The 19,929-nt window shown below is 32.9% G+C and overlaps 1 protein-coding gene across 7 annotated transcripts in view; it reads left to right on the top strand.

The window, feature by feature from the left end:
- The window catches only part of LOC105421974 (protein couch potato), an 86,488-nt gene that overhangs the window by 25,259 nt on the left and 41,300 nt on the right, over positions 1 to 19,929 (top strand). For all 7 annotated transcript variants that reach the window (XM_089082700.1, XM_089082699.1, XM_089082701.1 and 4 more), the window contains exons 2-3: positions 11,067 to 11,144; positions 16,053 to 16,106. In XM_089082700.1, coding sequence (XP_088938826.1) covers positions 11,067 to 11,144; positions 16,053 to 16,106 — 132 coding nt within the window. The remainder of the gene's footprint in view (positions 1 to 11,066; positions 11,145 to 16,052; positions 16,107 to 19,929) is intronic.

Here is a 19,929-nt window from a genome sequence, read left to right as displayed (position 1 = left end):
AGAGCCATTTAATTTTAAATTAGAATGAAATTATGTTATCTATTCTCTCCTTCATGATTCAATTTACGAATTCTTACTTTTTCTTATTTTGAATTGCTGTCGACTTCTATTCTATAATTTTGATTAAAAAGACAATTGCTATCATTATATTTTATATTTTAATTTGTATAAATTGAAATATATAAATAGTGTGGAAAAGAGAAATATGAAATTGAAAAATAAAGATTGATGAACCGTGTTATAAAATTAATCCGCCTCGAATCGATCACATATATCAACACTTCGCATATTCCATTAACGTGACGCTCTAAACGGAGTAATATCCTCCTATTATTATTGAGAGAAAAATATCGTTGAAAATCAATATTTGTAAAAGAGCAGATGAAATATTGTATTTACATACTATCAAACAATAGAAATATCATTATTATCATCACTTTTAATTTTCTAATTTGATCACAATTAGGTCGATCATTAAAATCGCGTTAACCGAATAATTCTTTTTACTTCATGATTTAGCTGCGGATCACAGTATTTGTTTAATGCGAAGAGTAGATCAAATCATGTTTGACAAATCATGTTTTGACAAATTGAGGTAAAAATTGAAAAATTATTTAACTTTTTATAATATTGCTTAATTTCTTTATTTATTCTGTTTTTTACAAGAAACTCTTTTATTCTCTTTGCGATATGTCAAGAGATAACAGTCCCTTCGGCCATATTATCGAATAATAAACTTAGAGTGGGCATATATTCCGGTTACGCGTTGAATTATAAGCTATAGACGTGATTTATGTCATCATTATCCATGTATTATTCATCCGGTAGCTGTAACAAATTAAATCAGTTGCGCAATCAATCCTAGTCTCTTTAGAAACACATGTAAGTTTAAATGTCTGTTGATTTATGATATTTGGAAAGTTAATTAAAGGTAACTAACACATGTGATTCTGTAAAAATATTTTATAATTTGTTTTGTTCTAAAAGTATAAAGCATAATGTTTTTGAAAGGAATTATTGTAACATATGTGACAAAAGAAAATGCTTCTGGAAATTTCATTAAAATATCAAAATCGAGTTTGAATAGTCAGCCAACAGACGGAATGCAAGGCTCTAGAATCCTTCGAACTGTATTCTTTATAGAAAGCTCGTAAACGTCTTAGCGATTTCAGCTTTTTATAGTGGCTTTTGTGGCAGCTTTAGCTATTTCTCGGTCGAATAAAAACCAGCGAGTGATCTGCATTTTGCAGATTGAGAAACATTCATGCGACTGTCGACCACTTGACCACAATTTCCTGCGTTTCGTAGAAATCGCGAGGGAAACATTTCACAAAAGGTAGGAAAGAGAACTGTTTTCACAGTGGCGGTGTCGCGCGATATAGCGTCTCCTGTCACAATGCAGCAAAGAACAGCGCGCTACGGCATCAATAATGAAAGCGTGCGAGGTCAAACCAATTGTAACGTGCGCCATGTGCGCGATCCTCACATTCATTTCGCTGGACTGCAGCGTCCATAGCACTGGCTGCTGATCACTACTCTTACTTTCCACGCTGCTAGTGCGGGATATATTAATGCAACCCCGTTGCTTCCGGCATTCGCACCGCCGGGAACTCGAGTCGCTTGAATATACATGGTGTCTCGGATAGATCGAGCAATTTCTTTTGATTACAAATGCATAGACAGATAAATAAAGTACTCATAATCATAAAATGAGTTATCTATATATGTAATAATAAATAAAGATAAATATTCTACGAGGAAACTAAATCAATCATCAGAGTGCCGTATAAGTTAATAAAAATAGAAATATATGTATTTTCTCATATGTTGAAAGCGGAAAAATATATAAATTTATATACATATAACTAAGTGCAATGGAAAAAATAAATTTTATGGTATGAATAATACGTACGAATTATTTGTAAATCTAATGATTTAATTAGATTTGCGTATGAATAGAGAAAGCGAGTTTTGTGAAAAGAGAAAAGGAAGGAAAGAACAGAATATTAATGCTACATTGTGGAAGAATAAGCTTGTGATAAGAAGAGCAAGAACAGAAGCATGCACATACGATTGAAAGTTCAGTTCATTTGCAATGTAAGGGAGCGTCTTTGTGTGCAAAAGAGAGTAGAGAGTAGAGAGAACTCAAGAGAAGGCACTTACGATAGTTGTTGTGGAAAACCATTGAAGTAGATTACATCAGGATGTGATATGCTCATTTAAATAAATGTCAAGGATAAACTGAGATCTTATAAGATACCATAATTTAAATACAACATTTTGAGAAATATTATTTGTCTTAATTAGGAAGTTCATAATTTCTACATTGTTTACGATTGGAAGTTAATGAATCATTGCGTATAATTATAAAGAAGTCTTAATGAATTTTTGGAAATGAGATAAAATATATCTTTCTCTATTATCAATTTATTTTTTGACAGATTTTATATTTATTTTTTAATAGACATTAATAATAATTAATATAATTTTAAGATTTAATTACTATGATATTCTTTGTATATTAGGAATTACAAAGTTTTGATTTTGATGAAAGTATAGAGAAGAGCAAATGAGAAATTGCAATCTTTATTTCTTTATAAATTGTTGCAAATTAGCACTACCGTAAATTAATAGAGCGTAACTTTAACACCTCATTTGTCATAGTTAGTTGGTGTTGCTTTGCAGCTGGTCTTAATTATCAGTTGTATATGCAACACATACGAGAGAACGCAATGTGTTAGATCAAGGCTCTCTTCTGAAATATCTTTTAATACAGTAGACCAGAAAGATATTAATAACACAATCAAGCAAATTTATTAAAAAATTTATGGAAGAGATAATGATTTATAAACTCAACAATATGTATTGTTGAGTTTATACATCATTATCTCTTCCATACGAATTTATTACGAATCTCACATTATAAATCGCCTATTTGAATATTGTTCAACGTACAGATAAAATAACTATGGCATTCTAGTCGAATTAATATGAAATAAACTGTCATGCTTTTAGTTTCATGGAGATGTTTACTTCGTTAAATGATTTTCTTTACGAGGAGGTCACTTCCGACACACGAGGGATCATCTTACAAAACGATATTCCGCTCGCCGCATGCAAGTGCGATCTTGCGGCTTACCGAAACTGTGATTTAGCATCGGCGAGTTGGCACGTAGCTCACCGCGACGAAAGACTCAACACGTGCGTGTCCGAGATTCGCGATTAATTCCGCTCTTTTGTTATAGACGACATTCGTACGCTCCCGTGACACTCAAATCCAGGAAGATGTGACGAGTGCGAGACGTTCTCTTGGCTCACGTAGGAGCAAACGCCGGCGGGCTTTTCTTTCACGCGGCGCGTGCAATATCAGCCACGAAAGCCCAGCGACGTTATATCCGAGCGAACGTAAAAATAGCACGTCGCCTAGCGATCCTATTATTAATTATACCTTACCACTTACTTACACGGCTTCGAGTTTCTCCGCGGGAAGGATAATGGCCGTGGCCTAGCATAAAGGAGGATAATTAATAACGCGCTTTATTATACTTACAATAGTATCGTCGTACGCAATTTAACAACCAGCATTACGAGTATATTATATGATCTACGTAATGATGATACCTTACATTTGTTCTGCGCGTGGTTATCGATTTTCTCCGATATTTTTGTCCCCGCCGATAAGCTCCATGCTTAAATATGTCAAGCGCATAAAAATGAATTACATTTTATAGAATTTAATAAATTTTTTTATAAATGGATTTTCACATAGATATACTTGATAATGTAAAAGTTTTTGGAATAACAATAAAAAATTCTATCAAAGTAAATTGTTTTCTCTTTAAAAAAATTTACATTTATTCTTCGTTTTATGAAAAATGTATTATATTCATAGAACTTGTCTAGATTATATATATTTATAATGTTTGAAAATTAATTTCGTTAATTTGATATTAATAAATATCATTCGTCATATTTTTTTAAATTTTTGAACATTATTTTCTCTTCTATTTTATCTTATTAATTATCTTGATAAATCTTAAATTAAATTTTCGCAAATATAGAAATTAAATGAAAATTAAATTTTTAGAGCTAATTAAGAATAATTTGCAGTAAATTCTCCATAAGATCTATACTTGAAAGAACATCTGGTATATCTGCGACATATCTGCGACTTTATGTGACGATTATTATCGCTAGTATTACTTAACAGAGTTGCAGCCGCCGATGCATTCCTGTGTGAGACTATATTTAAAGGTTCGAAGATATACTTCGCGCCTTCTGGTTGATCTATTATTAATTATACTTTATACCACCAAAATTCTGGCAAGATAGGCAAAGAAAAATGGCGGTATAACGCTTCTAGCATCTTGATACAACGCATCTTTTTATCATAAATAAAGCGCTTTATGCTTTATAATAGTCATTTGTTTTCGAGATCTTTTAGAGAAGGATTGGATATACCAGAAAAGAATTAAAAATTATTATTATTAAAATACGCTTTTATTTTATTTTATATTTTACTAACTATCTAATAGTTTATGTATTAAGATTGATTAAGATGAAAATAAATTGAACACAGAATCGTAAAAAAATATAATTCTTACAATAAAAATTTTTTAAAGAGTGATATTAAATATTATATAATATAATCTTATATAACGAAATAAATACGTTTGACATATTTAAAATTCTGTTGGAGAAAAGCAAATATCATTTTTTGTTATATTCTATAAAATTGGTATTAAAATATTTCTTCCTCTTTTTTTGAATCGTGAATCGTGATTCACATCTGAACGTAAATAAAAGGAGTTGTCAGAAAATTTACGAGATACGAATTTTCTGCACGGCGCGGTCACTGTAAAATCTGATATGTTCGTAAGAAGATGATGCGAATTATGTTTGTCGTGCTCGAATCTGTGTGTGTGTGTGTGTGTGTGTGTGTGTGTGTGTGTGTGTGTGTGTGTGTGTGTGTGTGTGTATGTGTGCATCTGTAGAGAACATATATGTATACTGAAAACGAGCCTGTGCCCATCGAACCCCAGCTCCGGTATTTTATTTCGTCCTGCGCTAACGGAAGCACGCTCCTTGCTTCTCGGCGCGCCTCGCTCGGATCAGCGCTCGAAAATTCCACTCGCCGTAATTACGACGAAGATTAGATCGAAAAGTGTGAATCTGCCAACTGACGTGACGCGTGAATATTCACGAATGTGTGTAATCGCGATCACGTGGATTTAATTGCTGAGCTCTGTTGATTTTTAAATCATTTTTTCGGATCATTTTTGAAATGTTCCGTACCTCGATTCGTATGATCTCTTTCGCATGTTATCTTAAAACTAAATTCTCCAAGTACACATTTTGTACATAGGAATAATTTTATATCTGCAGTGGTAGATGGTCTCAACTATCAAAGTGTACATTTGTCGTCATTGCGTAGTACGAGATTTGAGGAGAAAATTGCTCAAAGTGTCGCAAAGGGGCAACTAAAAATAAAATTGAAGAATGTTAAAGCGGATTTTACGGGCTTGATATTAGAAGAGATGTCTCTTAATAAGATATTACATAACTTTGATTGATTCGTCATTCATTGAAAATTAGATCGTACTTTCAAAAAATGAATCAACGATTCTTCGTATCGGCGACACGCATTTTGTTACGATCGCTGAATTAATCGTGAAAAATTAAAGAGATATGCCGTTGCAGAGTGTGAAATCATTCAATTTTTATATAGCTGGATCAGAATATGCAAAAATCTGTGTGTGTGTGTGTGTGTGTGTGTGTGTGTGTGTGTGTGTGTGTGTGTGTGTGTGTGTGTGGGGAGAGGAGGGGGGGACCGGAAAAATCGGTCGCAACTTTGCTCTCTCACATTCTGATGTCACCATGGCCGGCTTGTTGACTGAGACGTGAAATTGCTCGGATGCGCTCCAAATGCAATATTCGGTCCTGCGTGAAGTCGTACAGCACGCGCTTTCGCATACCGTGATACCATTCGTATGTTTGATACGACCTCATCGTGTTAATTTTTTTTTAAATATAATGGAATGAATAAAAAAATTGAGGATATATTTTTCATCGCCGCTACTGAACTATTTATTTGTGTTTCATTTAAAAAATTTGTGTACCAATTAATTACTGCGTAAGTAAAGGTAAATACGATAAAGATAAATACGATAAAAAAACATTAAATATGTAACTAATAAATAATTTGCCTAGAGAATGTTTTTAAATTATGTATATTATCGATTTTGACTTTATATTTAGTTTTTCTTTTTTAGTTATATGTATCAAATCATAAAAATGATTTGCCAAAACTTTAATGCAAATTTAAATTTATTAATATGATTAAACTTTAAGACGTTTTTAATTAAACATACAATAAAAATTTCAAATTAAAAAGTTAATGAAATAATTTCTAATACAAAAATTGAGCAACAACATAACAAAAATAATAATGCAAAACTAATAAAATTATAATATTAATGATTATTAATATTACTATATGAATAATAATAATATTATATAATAATAATAATATTATTAAAGAGAAATAGAGAAAGATATTAACAAAAATTATTATTCCTGTCACATATGTAAATTATATTTTCTTTTTCTTTTATTCAGCGCATGAAAATCCATTCTTAAACGACGTGCACAGTCAAAAATGTTCCCTATTTGCGAACGTTAATCTGATTCAGCATTTTTGTATTCTCAACAGCCAGCAGTGCATCGAATATTTTTAGTAACAAATTGTCTGTTGTTTCCAATGTGACACGTTCGTGACATGTTATGAAAGAGTAAAATTATTTGTATCGGAGAGAAAATTGTGCTGTCTTTTATTTTATCACTATTTTCCATGTACTCTTTTATTACTGCTTTTCCTGTGTTTGCAAGTGTTTACACTCACGTTCGCGAACGTGCACGACTCGCCGCGTTAATACACCCATACGCGAGTGTAATTGTGTTGTTACGCATGCACGTTCGAACGAAAGCTTCATTGAATTGAATAAATCTCTCACGGCTTTGCTCTGTCTGTCTGTAAAGAGATATGCTTGTAACCGCGCATTTCCATTTGGAATCTGGCGAGGCGTGCGTTTTACAAATTGTTCCTCTCGGCATGTGTTCTCGAATTACCTGTAAATCCTGATTCAAGATTAATTGAATAGCGGTAGCCGTTGCATTTGACCGACACTGCCAACACGTTACTATGAGGCAATGAGCTTTGAACTAGACAGTGGTCTCTCACCTGAGTTGCATCGGATGGTAATATGCATATAATGCAAATATTCTCGGTGTTTACTCTATCGAATCGATTTCTAAGTCTGCGTTCTCAGCAAAATTAAAACGGGCAACTTTCGATGTAGACAATGTCGTATTAGCTTGATCAAGGAAACAAGAATGAAAATGAGGAATATAAAACAATGAAAATTTTATATATGAAACTTAATTCCACAATTTCCAAGATTAGAAGATTTATTACAAGATTATAATTGGCAAGAAAAATATCAATTAATAAGCCAGAGATGTTGTAAGAAACTTCCGATAGTGTTAAATAATACATCTATAATAATTTGCAAAAGTCTTTTTATATGATTTAATGATATACGATTACGACGATACACGATTTATAATAATGAATATAATGGTGTCATGTAATGCAGGAACAGGATATATGTATATTACTGAGAAATTTATTGAAACAAGGTATAATATTTGTTCAGGTGTGTGTGTAAGATATAAATAATTATGGTTATTTACAATACGAATTGGCTTTCAATAACTAGACGAATATTCGATTAATTATTGAAGAAATTTAATGATGATGAAACTATATGTTTGAAATAAATCAATTCAGGATTGTAGATATTTTTTCTTTTGCTTGTGCTACTTTTCTGTCCTCGATGCTTCCTGCCGGAAATTAACGAGGGGACGGTAACGAATCGCTACCTTCCTTCTGTCACGTGCAATCTTGAAATAATCCGAGTATACGATTAATACTTCGCCATTGAAATTATTTTTTATCGAGAATTAATTTACATCTAAATAGTCTAAGTTATGAATTATTGAGAAACTAGAAAATTTTATTGATTAATTTTCAGACACATAAATGAGTAAAATTCTCTTTTTTTAGTTTAGTTAGTTTGTCATGTTTAAATTTTTAAGTATTAATTACAAAAATATTCAAAATTAAATATTGTAAAGAAAGTTGTATTAAATGAAATTTAATACCGGAAAGAATATCTTAATTTATACAATTTATAGTTATACATAAAGAAGCCTTGCATTATTTGAAACACTCGACTATCTTATATTTGTTGTATGTATTTGTTGATACATAAGATCGTTTCTAAATAATAGCAGCTGTTAAAAGGGGAACGCAAATATGGGACGAGGAGTGTCGCCAGCGGATGTGCAAGTGGCGGCGCGGCATAGTTTTGAAGATGAAACAATGAGAACTAGCGACATGGTCAGTTGCAAGCTAGAAATGGACTCGCTCGTCCATGATCAATTATTGTCATTTAGAAGTTACGCCTCGCAAAACTCATCTAAGATTATAAACGCGCTTGAAATTTACAACGCGGAAAAAAAGCGAAGAAGAAGAAGAGTAGGAAACTAACAATCTTCTAGATAAAAATCTGATGCGTGCTGTGTTTAATTAGCGTAACGAATGAGTAATATTCGTTAGCAGAACAATAACATGATTTTGCTACGTTGTTAAAGAGAAGAAATACATAAATACGTAAGTTGCTTCAATTTTTTTGAAAATATTTCATCGATGATGAAGGAACAGATGTATTTAAAATAAGTACTACAGCACAAGATCAGAATTAATTTGTTTGTAATAATACGAATTACTTGAAACTCTTGAAATGTTAAACTCTTTAAATTTTTGCTTTTGATAGAACTTCTAAAACAATATGGATTAAATTTGGATTATGGATTAAATTATTAAGGTTTCCAATTTTTATTTTTCCTCTTTTTTCCGAATGTAAAGCAATCTAATTAATAAAAATTAAAAATTGGCAGTTTTTTATAAAGTACTGAGCGATTTGTCTTGTAGATTTCACTATACGATTTAAGAATTGCTTTTCCTCCGTGAATTGCCTTTAACTTCGTACAAGTAGGCGGAGATCTATTTTGCGATCTAATCGGATAATTGCCGAGAAGGATAATTTGTATTCCTTCTTTCTTGATTGATGCGGCTGATCTACCTAGACTCGATACCAGACTCGATACCAAAGTGCGCAAGTGTAGCAAAGTTCGAAATTCTGTATAATTCTAAACAATTTAAAAGGAATGATTAACAACTTTTTATAAACGCAAAGTCATGTTTTGCTCTTTTTTCACAGAGAGTTACATCTACATGATATAAATATAATTATTAAAATAAGCATGTTAGACGTCCAAGAAATTTTATTCGCCATTTTTATAATTAATTTCCTACATTTTATATAATTCTAGTTTCTCATTAATTTAAGCTGTGGTTTTCGTCTTAGCCACTCGAACTGTCAAGAATGACACTTCCGCTATCGAGACATTTGATGGCCGATAGTGAGTGGAAGGTGCTTTTACAAAAATTAATTAGATGAGCAGCATGACGACAGAGAAAAACTCTGTAATTAGATTTGCGCGCGTGCGTCATACTTTTACAACCGCCGCGATGTTTCTTAACTTTATTAATTGCTGCAACCTCATTGCGGCAATTTGATGCCCCGCTCCAGGGATAATTATAAGTTAGACGGCGCGAGCGCGAGCGCGAGACAGCGCCGATGTCGCACCACTTACCTGCGCCTGCGATGCACCACATGTGCGAGTGTGTGTACATAGCCGCAGCAATTACTTAAGGCCCGGTCGGTGTAAGACGCTCATGTAACTTGGCCGACGAAACTTTACCGGTTACGCTCTTAGTCTCATCCATTAGTAGACTGCCCGCCCTGCGACATGGTTGCGGTTTGCGTCTCGCTTTACCGCTTTACACGCGCCGCGTTTTTATCAATACTGTGAGTAGGTGTTTAGGTGACAAGAAGTACCATAAACTATTAATTTGTGAATAATTAGTAAAATTTAATCAGACTACTAGACAGAGAAAAACAATCTCTGCGTAAATTATCTTTTAATATAAGACATTTTTTTTTTATATATAAATTTTAATATATATTTGCAAGCACAAAATTGCTTATTATAAAATGCTTTCTGTCGATAACTTTATTTTATATAAATTTTTATATAAATTAATCAACCTCGCTTTTAATATAATAATATCGATAATTGTTTAAACACAAATTAAATTGTTGTAATAAAATTTATTTGTAATATAATAAAAAAACTATCCGTAAATGAATGAATTCTATTAATATTCTTATTGAATTGAGGACACTTGGTTAGCAATTAGCAGTGTAACAACTGCTTTTAACAAGCGTTCGCTAGCGAAAGCTACGTCGAATCAACATCAGTCTCCTTTCTTACCACATTGTTCCGATGACGGCACTCAATACGAAAAGCCGATTTGCATTCTCCGCTGAAAGCGAAACAATATCGCATTAATTCAACTACATTGAAGCTAACAACGAGCGGCCGGGGAAGATGATCGATATCGCGAGGAAGGAAGAAATATCTTCGGAAATCACTTGCAAGATCTTTAGGGGATGCGCCTCAATTAATTGAGATCGCCTCTATAAATTGCCGAATTAATCGCGAAATTAAAAAGGAAGAAGAACGAGGGGGACCGATTTCTTCCTGTCTCAGGGCATCTCACATTGATTCTGCAATTAGCTATCGACTTATCTGGCAGGATGAGGGCAAGAGTCAAATCGAGAAAGTCGGTTGCCTTGTCTTTGGATATAAGTTCTCTTTACTCGTCTTCTCTCTTTCTCTCTTCCTTCCTCCCTCCCTCTCTCCCTCCCTCCCTCCCTCCCTCCCTCCTCTTTCTTTTTCTCTCTTTCTCTTTATCTCTATCTTTATCTTCATCTCTCTCTATCTCTCTGTATTTCTCGACCCCCTGTTATTTCCCTCTATACCAGCCAATTAGGTTAATTAACTCAATTATCGTTTCTCTTTCTCTCTTGTTTCAGGTGCGCACCTTGTTCGTGAGCGGCTTGCCGATGGACACCAAGCCGAGGGAACTCTATCTGCTCTTCAGAGCGTACGAGGTGAGTCTCAGAGAGTTTGCTCTCTCTCTCTCTCTCTCTCTCTCTCTCTCTCTCTCTCTCTCTATTCGCTTTATTTTATATACAGATGTGCATTTACGATGTTGAGATCAAAGGGAGAATTCAAGATTTGAGAAGTCAAATATTTCGACGGTGATGCGCAAGGACCCATCGTGTTCGCGAATGTAAGCGATGTGATATTGAAGGACCTAAAGTTCAAATGATATTAATATTCTAGCGTCAATGTAATCGAAAAACGAAAATAATAGGAGAGTTCAAAGATATACAAGTTTTTAAAATTGAAAGATGTGAAATGTTTAAATAACTTTCGAGATATTTGTATTTAAAAAATTCAGTCTTTTGAAATTTTACGTATTTCGATATTTTAACATTCAAATCTTTGAACGTCTATCAGAATTACATTAAAATGCAATTTTCTGTTAATTTAACTTTATAATATTATTTATAATATTATGTATTTACAAGTCTATATTTCTACATATGCAAAAATGTCGCAATGTTAAATCATGCTAACATTCTCAGATCGATATCACATCGTTATTAATTTATATTTTCTATGCGATTTGGATAATTTCTCTTTGCCTTTGTTCTCGTATCAATTATCCTCGTTTTCCATGTCTGGCTCTTTGTCGCGTTTAACTTATCGCTCAATAAGTTCACTCACAGTCTATGATTCTCGCGGCATCATGCGAAACGCAACGTTATGACTGAAGCGTTCGAACTGTATTCACAAGGGGAATATTCCCCTTGTGAATCATACTCATCTATGCCGACCGTCCGCCACGGGAGAGACGGTACTCCTCTATAACGTCATATTTGCCCGATTCGGGATTCTAGTTTAGTTTGTCTAAGGGGTTAATTATGTCGGTGCCAATTATGAGCTTGCATTTCGAGCTCCGACACCAACAGAGACGAAAAATCGATTGCCATGGAATTTGATAATCTTCGAATCCTTCAATTTGACGTACATACAAAAGCTTTCATTATGTCTAATTTTCACGTAAAAAAGACTCCTGTTTGCAATAATTTATATTTATATTTTGACTATAAAATATATATATATATATATATATATATATATAAATTATTGCAAATAGAAGTCTTTTTTAAATTAAAGAGTTGTATTAATTGAGAAAATAAAATTTTTTATTACAAAAAGAATATATCATTAATTAAGATGTTAAAATTAACGTATGAGAAAATCTAATTAATTATAATTTTTAAATTAATGCTTTCGTATCGTATTGAAGTGATCTAATTAATGACAAATCTGATGAAAATTATCTGATGAAAATTAGCGAATTATTACGCTCGTGAAAGTTAAATACGATTCATGTACGTCCAGGACGAAATTCAATTGCGATTTAGATCGATAGCGGCCAGAGTGAAGAGAAACCACGGTTATTTGTTGCCAGGAAAGGAAGAACAGGTGGAAAAACGGCGAAATTGTTCTCGCTCCATTTGGAAATCTCCCTCGAAAGTTAAATCCGGAAGGTTCTCTCGAGCGTGTCGTTATTCGACGGCGAAAAAGGCGGACACGGCGCGACGCAACTTTTTTTGCTCCTTGCTTCGAGCCTTGTTTTGTATATTCATGAAATCGAGCGAGCAGCTCGCTCAAAGGGATTAGGATTAGTCGCGTGGGTGTGCTAGGAATTACATTTCCGTTGATAACGCGAGCGCCGCGAGCAAGGTATACATAGAGAGCGTTTCTTCTTTACGGTCTTGGGACTTTAAATAATGATTTTACGCGACACAATGTAATACAGTAATTTTCTGATCAGTTTATGTACTAATAGAAGGGAAAGGATACTCGATAAACCCATAAATTGCCTTTATGCAATCCTAAAAGGCTCTATCGAATTGACATTATTTTCCTATCTTATTATTTGTATAATAAATATATATGCAATGATTATATATGAGTTCTTTAATAATATATTATATAATTTATTTAATGATAACTTAAAACTATAATATAGGGTTAAAGATATAATTATTAACGCACAATATATATACAATAATATATTATAATATATTATTCTTTATATAAATTGATTATACAAATCAACTTTAACATTGTTGCAATTTTAAACGAATTTACACACTTTTTTTATAAATTTAAAAATAAATTTGTAACAAATTTTATACTAATTTTTTAAATTAAAAAATTTAACTATCATTGTTAGAATTCTGTTAAAGTAAAGCTCGTTTAAAACTGAATGAAAAATGAAATATCGTTATCTGTGCGTATGTGAAAAATTGATCCATACATCATATTGCTTTCACTCAATCATTTATAATTGATACACACTATTCGCCTTCTATTATGACCCAGATAAAATTTTGGATGCGATATGCTCTACATGCAATGTGAAATAATAACTTGCCTATGTATTAAAGTTTTATGCAATGGGTATATTCTTTCTGTATATTGATTTTATTCATATAATACAAATTAAATTTTTTAATTTGCAAAGAAATAAAAGATTATTATATGGTGTTGAAGTGAATGAAGGGATTTAAATTATTGTATGTCGAGGTCACTATGTTGAAAAGACAAGAGAATTAAAAATTGAATTATGACATGTTATAAACTATAAACGTGTAAATATTCGCATTTTCTCTCATATCTCCATCAGTACAATGTATACCGACGGAGATGTGAGAGAGATGAATATTGACGATAGTTGTCTTATGTACTTGAATAACCGTGGCTTCTTGGGGATCAAGAGAGAACACGATTTCTTGGCATTGATACGACAATGTATACTGGCAACACACTGCGGAACAATAAACCTTGAGTGGCATCAGCGTGCGTTATTTTCGCCCTCACGCAAAGAATCCCGTCGCGCAAATCCGGTTATTGAAATATCGTAACGTTATATGTATAATCTGCGCGACCTGTTTTCCATGGATTTACGAGGAGTTTTCAGCGCACCGGAAGAAGTGCTGGGCGGATCAGTTGCATCCAACGTCTCGTATCATCGCGAAACTTTCGGACGAGTGCGGGAACTATTTGCACATCGTATCGCACGGGCACCAACATATGCGCGTGACGGCGAAAACTTGATTATGCTCCCCCGGGAGATCAGCCTTTTAATGACTGTGATATTTCATAAGAGAAGTTAATTAATAATGTGCGAGACCGAGCTGAGCGCCAAGAATGTTGAAACGGATATCTTGGAAATGCTGCGTACCGATATATGTATAAGATGCGCACATTTTGATAGACGGAATGAAAATTTAATATTAAAATTTACATAATGTTGTATACATTAATTATCTGTGTTTTTATGTGAAAAATTACAAGAGAACGTTTAATTCATTTAATTGGTGTTACATACAAATATTCATTTTATTTTTCTGCATTTATTAATTTTTCACCTTGATGCGAAATTAAATTTTAGATTAAAATTTAAACATGAGAATTTTTATTTAAATTGATATCAAAAATTAAGTAATAATATTTCATGGTTAGGACAGGCTTATTAATGATGCAAGATTAAGAAGCTTGTGAGTGCCAAGAATGTTGTAATAGATACTTGGGAAATCTTGCACATCGATCCATGCATTTAAAATGTAAAATTCAAGTAAAATTTAAATTTATCATTAAACTTCATGATATGCTTTTATCATATGAATTCATATTTGAATTGTTCATGAGGAATTATGCCAATAAAAAAATTAATTACTTAAAATTCTTAATAAATATATTCTTGTATATTTATATTTATAGATTTTAACACATTACATTGTTAATTTAATTTTTATTTTGGTTACACATATGTTGTTTACAATCATAACTGCAATTAATTGATATATTATCGATACTCAATCGCGGTAATTGATATAAAACATTTTGTGTTTGTGCTCGCGTATGCAAGCAAGTTTGAACTTTAAAAATGGTGTGCGCCATGTCCGAGACTTACTGTTCTCTCTAATTGCGGCTTCTTAATTAGCACTTCCATTACGATCGCACAATTATTAACAGTTTGGTATTCCAGTAATGAACGCTACTTACCGCGTTCGCATGTAACCGAGTGCTCATCTTGCGTTCTACTTGCCTCGCTACTATAAAAATTAAGAAAACATTACTTCACTGTAAAGATTCATTTATTAGGTAGGTAGCATGAAACAAGATACTTAATAACAAGATACTATAACGAAGTGTAACATATTAAGTTTATAGCAAATTAAAAACATTCTCAGAGGGTTAATAATAGGCCTTTTTTCCGTATCAAGAAATGAAATAGAGCACATTAACGATAAATAATTCGAGTGATAGCCGCTAAAAAATTTACGGATACTTTAGCATTTGTGTTAAATGAAATTTGTATATAATAAAATATATAAATATCTTGCTCTACTCTCTGTGCTCTTTGTTATTTTTAAGAGTTTTTAAGAGTCTTTGTAAATTCTGTGTCTAACGGACCCTTGGCAAATGCATTTTAGTTAAGTCATGCAACTATACACGTTGTATGTGCACTACATTTTTAAAATAGTTTTTTCTAGAATAGAAGACACATTTTAAATTAGCTCTTTAAAAATTTTAATTAACATATTGTAAAAGATTTCAAATATTTAATTGAACGCTGTATTTTTCTTATTTCAAAAAGTTTAAAAAATTAAAGAAACTTTTTTAAAAAAACTGTACAAACTTTTTTTTACAATATTTGGAAAAAAAATGAAAAGTAAACTGTTGTGTATGTCTATTTTTCAATTCTTATTCCGTAGTATATACGAGTGATTGTAAAACCACAGAAGGCTTTGTTATTTTAAGTAAAAGATATAAAATTGATATAAAGTTAATCAATTTTTTACCATCGGTTATAAACAGTGTATTTTGATAGAATAGAACTTTTAATAACGTAATATTTTTTTCTGTTTCAGGGGTACGAGGGGTCGCTGTTAAAAGTCACGAGTAAAAATGGGAAAACAGCATCGGTAAGTTGTTATTGCTTAATTGATATCATATAATTCGATGATGTTACGTTTTCAACATCACGCTTTTTAACATTCGCTCCGAAAAGGGCATCGAGCTTTTAACGCAGATAAATTTGCCCTAGATTCGCGTGTAAGGTAGCTCGATACTGTCGATATATGTCATTTCTTCATGCACTGGAGAAGACGAAGAGATAAAATTGGATCCCGGCTTTTCTCAAGCACATTTCTAGGAAACGTACATTTCGAGAAAACTCCAAATCAATTACGCGGAGTAGTAAAAATAGCGAAAATCTCTTTCTCTCGTTCTTTCTCTCTCTCTCTCTCTCTCTCTCTCTCTCTCTCTCTTTCTCTCTCTCTATCTCTTTCTTTAATGTGACCATTCTCAAGGGAAAGAATGAATGGAAAAAGTTGGTCAACTAAACCGCAAGTTTCGATCGAATTTTCGGACTACCGGGAGTTTATGTGATTTCATACATTTTTTTGTTATACACTTTCTTATCAATTCTGCATTGACACATTTTCATGTTTCATGACAACAATGAAAATATATGATATATTGGATGTTATATTACATAATTGGATTTATATTTACATAAAACTTACTTTTTTATGGACAAATGAAATAATTAATTTTATATTACAGAGTTAATTGTTAAAAAATTAAAAAATTATTGAATTTCTTCCATTTAAAATATTAATTTTTAAAAAGCAGCTAAATTTTATAGATAAATTATTTACTTTACTTACTATTTAATTACTTTTTATATATAAGAGAATTAAAAATATTTTCAGTTTTATTACACAACATTACATAAGCTTCGAACTTGCGATTAAAATTGCAGTTTTAAAATGATTACTAAAAACGACGAGTGCTTATACTAAAAGCTTTTTTTATTTATTCAAAGCGCACTCGTTGATTACGTGAGTCACGAAGCTTTAAAAATATCTAATCAGCCGACAGAGAGAAATACATCAAATTTCATCATGCGGCAATGCCATCGCGCGCTACTCACAACCCAGTATAATCCCCTGAGATAACATTAATTTATGCGGCGACGCTGGAACAGTACACGCGAAAGCATACTGACGCTGTAAAGTCCTTAATCCATAAAGTATTTTAACATTTTTTATTCTGGTATCCATATTTTTAATTCCGCAGCCTTTACCTGCATCTCGCGTTCGCGATAGATGCGACTTTCTAAAATAAAATGGCGATTGTATTGATCATTAAAAAGTCTCATTTCGTTCAAGAAAACATTTATTTTTATTTATTTTATTTTATTTTTTTAAAATTTATTTATTTATTTTATTTTATTTTTTAAAAAAACTACGCTAAATCTAATTACTACTAAATATACGAATTTCAATTCTGCTTTGACCTGCTCCGCAGCTCAAAATAATGCAGTTCGGAATAATGAAAATTGTACAATTTTGGGATATACGCAAATATATTTTCGATAATTTAATTATACTTAGAATTTATGGATTGTAAAATAGGATGAATTTAAAAATCTGAGTTTTGTCATTAATTCTTGTCATTATCAATCTTATGATTACAGATCTTTTGATCTTTATCGTAAAATTTTTATTCGGATATTCTTGAATTCATGAATTACTTTGTCAATTTGACTTTATAGTTTTAATTTTGAACATATTAATTTCTAATTTTATATATTTATAGATATGTCAATTTCCTGTTGTATAAATCTGTGAACATATTAGATGTGAGAGAGAGAAAAAGAGAACTTCAACTCAATGAATTTTAAAACGCTAGGAACTCAAAATATCCTTCTTACTAATTACAAGTTTTTTTCATCTATCACTATAAATTTTGTCTACAAATTCGACATTGATTATCAAGATAATCCGCGAATATACTACGCAAAATAAAGTTAATAACATGTTTTCGTTCCTGCATATGGCTTGACCTCGTTGTAACCAGCGCGGAACGGGAGCGGCTCGTAATGGTCGCGGTGATGTAATTGGATATAATATGAGCAGAATGCGAATAAAACGGACGAGAGAAGCATAACCGAGAGCTATGATTTCCGTGTGAACGGTGCTTAAACCTCCTTGGCCACTGGCACGGTTGGGTACGACTGACTGTGCAAATCGATAGCGGGTCGGACCAACCTTTCTGCCATTTGTTTCCTTCGGTCATCGTTGCGCCGGGAACGAAAAGCAGCACCGGGGAGCAGCGTCTCAAAAATGGCGACGCGCTGAAAACATTTTCAAATGTTGTTAGAAGCTTTTGTTGTCTCGCATTCTTCCGTTATCTGGTGCGATGTGCCATTGCGAAATTCGTACAAAGCCCCTTTGTAGCTCGGTGATGATGATTTATCTCCGTATTTGGAGTTGCCGCTGGAAATCTTCTACAAGCGGAGAATTTATCTCCTCTTGATCCAATTGAGATTGCAGTTCTTTCGGTTTCTTTTCCGGATTAAACTCAATTCGATTCCGGTTTAGTAAGATTAAATCGATCGTATAATAGAGGGTTACAGTTCTCCGATAAAAAGTTCTTTCGCACCTGCTATTGATTAACTCGAAAAAAATTCAAGTAGACTGTAGCTAATTACTTTTAGAGGAGTTCATTTGATTTATGATAACTGCGTAACAATATTGTCATCCATTTTTTAAAAGAATATTTTATTTCTCCCATTATTTTATGTTAAAAATCGTCGAGATCATCAAATAAATACGGCAATAATAGAATAGAATTAATCATATAATTTTTTATATAATATTACTTTTAATCATTTTTTAAAATAATTATAAAATATGTAATTATTATGTAATTATTATTAATATTATTATTAAAAATTTCTCTTTTTACAAATTAATCGAGACGGTTTCTATCTATTACTTTGCTCTATTTTGTTTTTCTTACATTTAAATTCTTTGATCTATTTTTGAAAAAAAAAAAAACGCTTTTGATGCAAGGAGAAGGAGGAGCGTATTAAATTCCGCCTTGAACACGTTGCAATTTCCTGAACAGCGAGTGTCGTTAGAAAAAATCGCGGTGTAGGCATTATCATAATTCCCAGACCTTTCGATTATACGTGACCGCGTTGCCATCCTGCGCGAAGTGGCGCCTTTACCTGCCTCTATCTGGAACTACGTGCATAATTGCATGTGCATTTACATGGCCATGGTGCACACGAGCGCGGGTTTGTCGCCGCGGCGGCGGTACAAAGAACGCCGATGCCCGGAAGAAAAGCCGATACGTCGCACCGCGCCGTCGCGGTTCGTATATGTATATCAGGAGCGTGGTGTGCGACAACAGCAATGGAAAAAAAAAAAAAAAAAAAAAATAGGAAAAGAAAAATACAAGCGAAAGAAATCGATCGTCTCCGTGGCCGCTGCACGCATGACCATTAACCTACATCGTATCACGATGCACGTATCGATAAAAAACCGCAAAACGACGATATTACATTTGGATATTCCGTGTCCCGATAAGAATTATTCCGTGAATTCGCGCGATTGCACGCTAGGAAGCACGCGGCCCGCGTGTGCCCTAACGTGGCTATATCTGACAGTCGAATCGAGACGGATTGGCAACAGCCGCGGAATAAAAACGAGGCTCCGGTCGGTGGTGCACGTCGCGTTCGGTTACGAGATCTGAATGTCTGTTACGCGTGCCGGGTGAAAGTGCGGTACGTCCGTTTGTTTCCATTTGTACTTTAATCACGGTTAGTCAGTCGATGTCGATTAATTCTAGATTTATGCCCTGCGAGTTTATTGGATTTGGATTTATCACGAGACTATTTTCATAAAGCTTTTACAAATATTAATCTAGATATTAATAGACCATTTATATTTT

The sequence above is a fragment of the Pogonomyrmex barbatus genome, unplaced genomic scaffold (genome assembly GCF_055798465.1).
Source record: "Pogonomyrmex barbatus isolate J1 unplaced genomic scaffold, ASM5579846v1 scaffold6, whole genome shotgun sequence".
In the NCBI taxonomy this organism is placed as follows: domain Eukaryota; kingdom Metazoa; phylum Arthropoda; class Insecta; order Hymenoptera; family Formicidae; genus Pogonomyrmex; species Pogonomyrmex barbatus.
The sequence above is the reverse complement of the archived record's forward strand: the minus strand, read 5'-3'. Positions and strand labels throughout refer to the sequence as shown.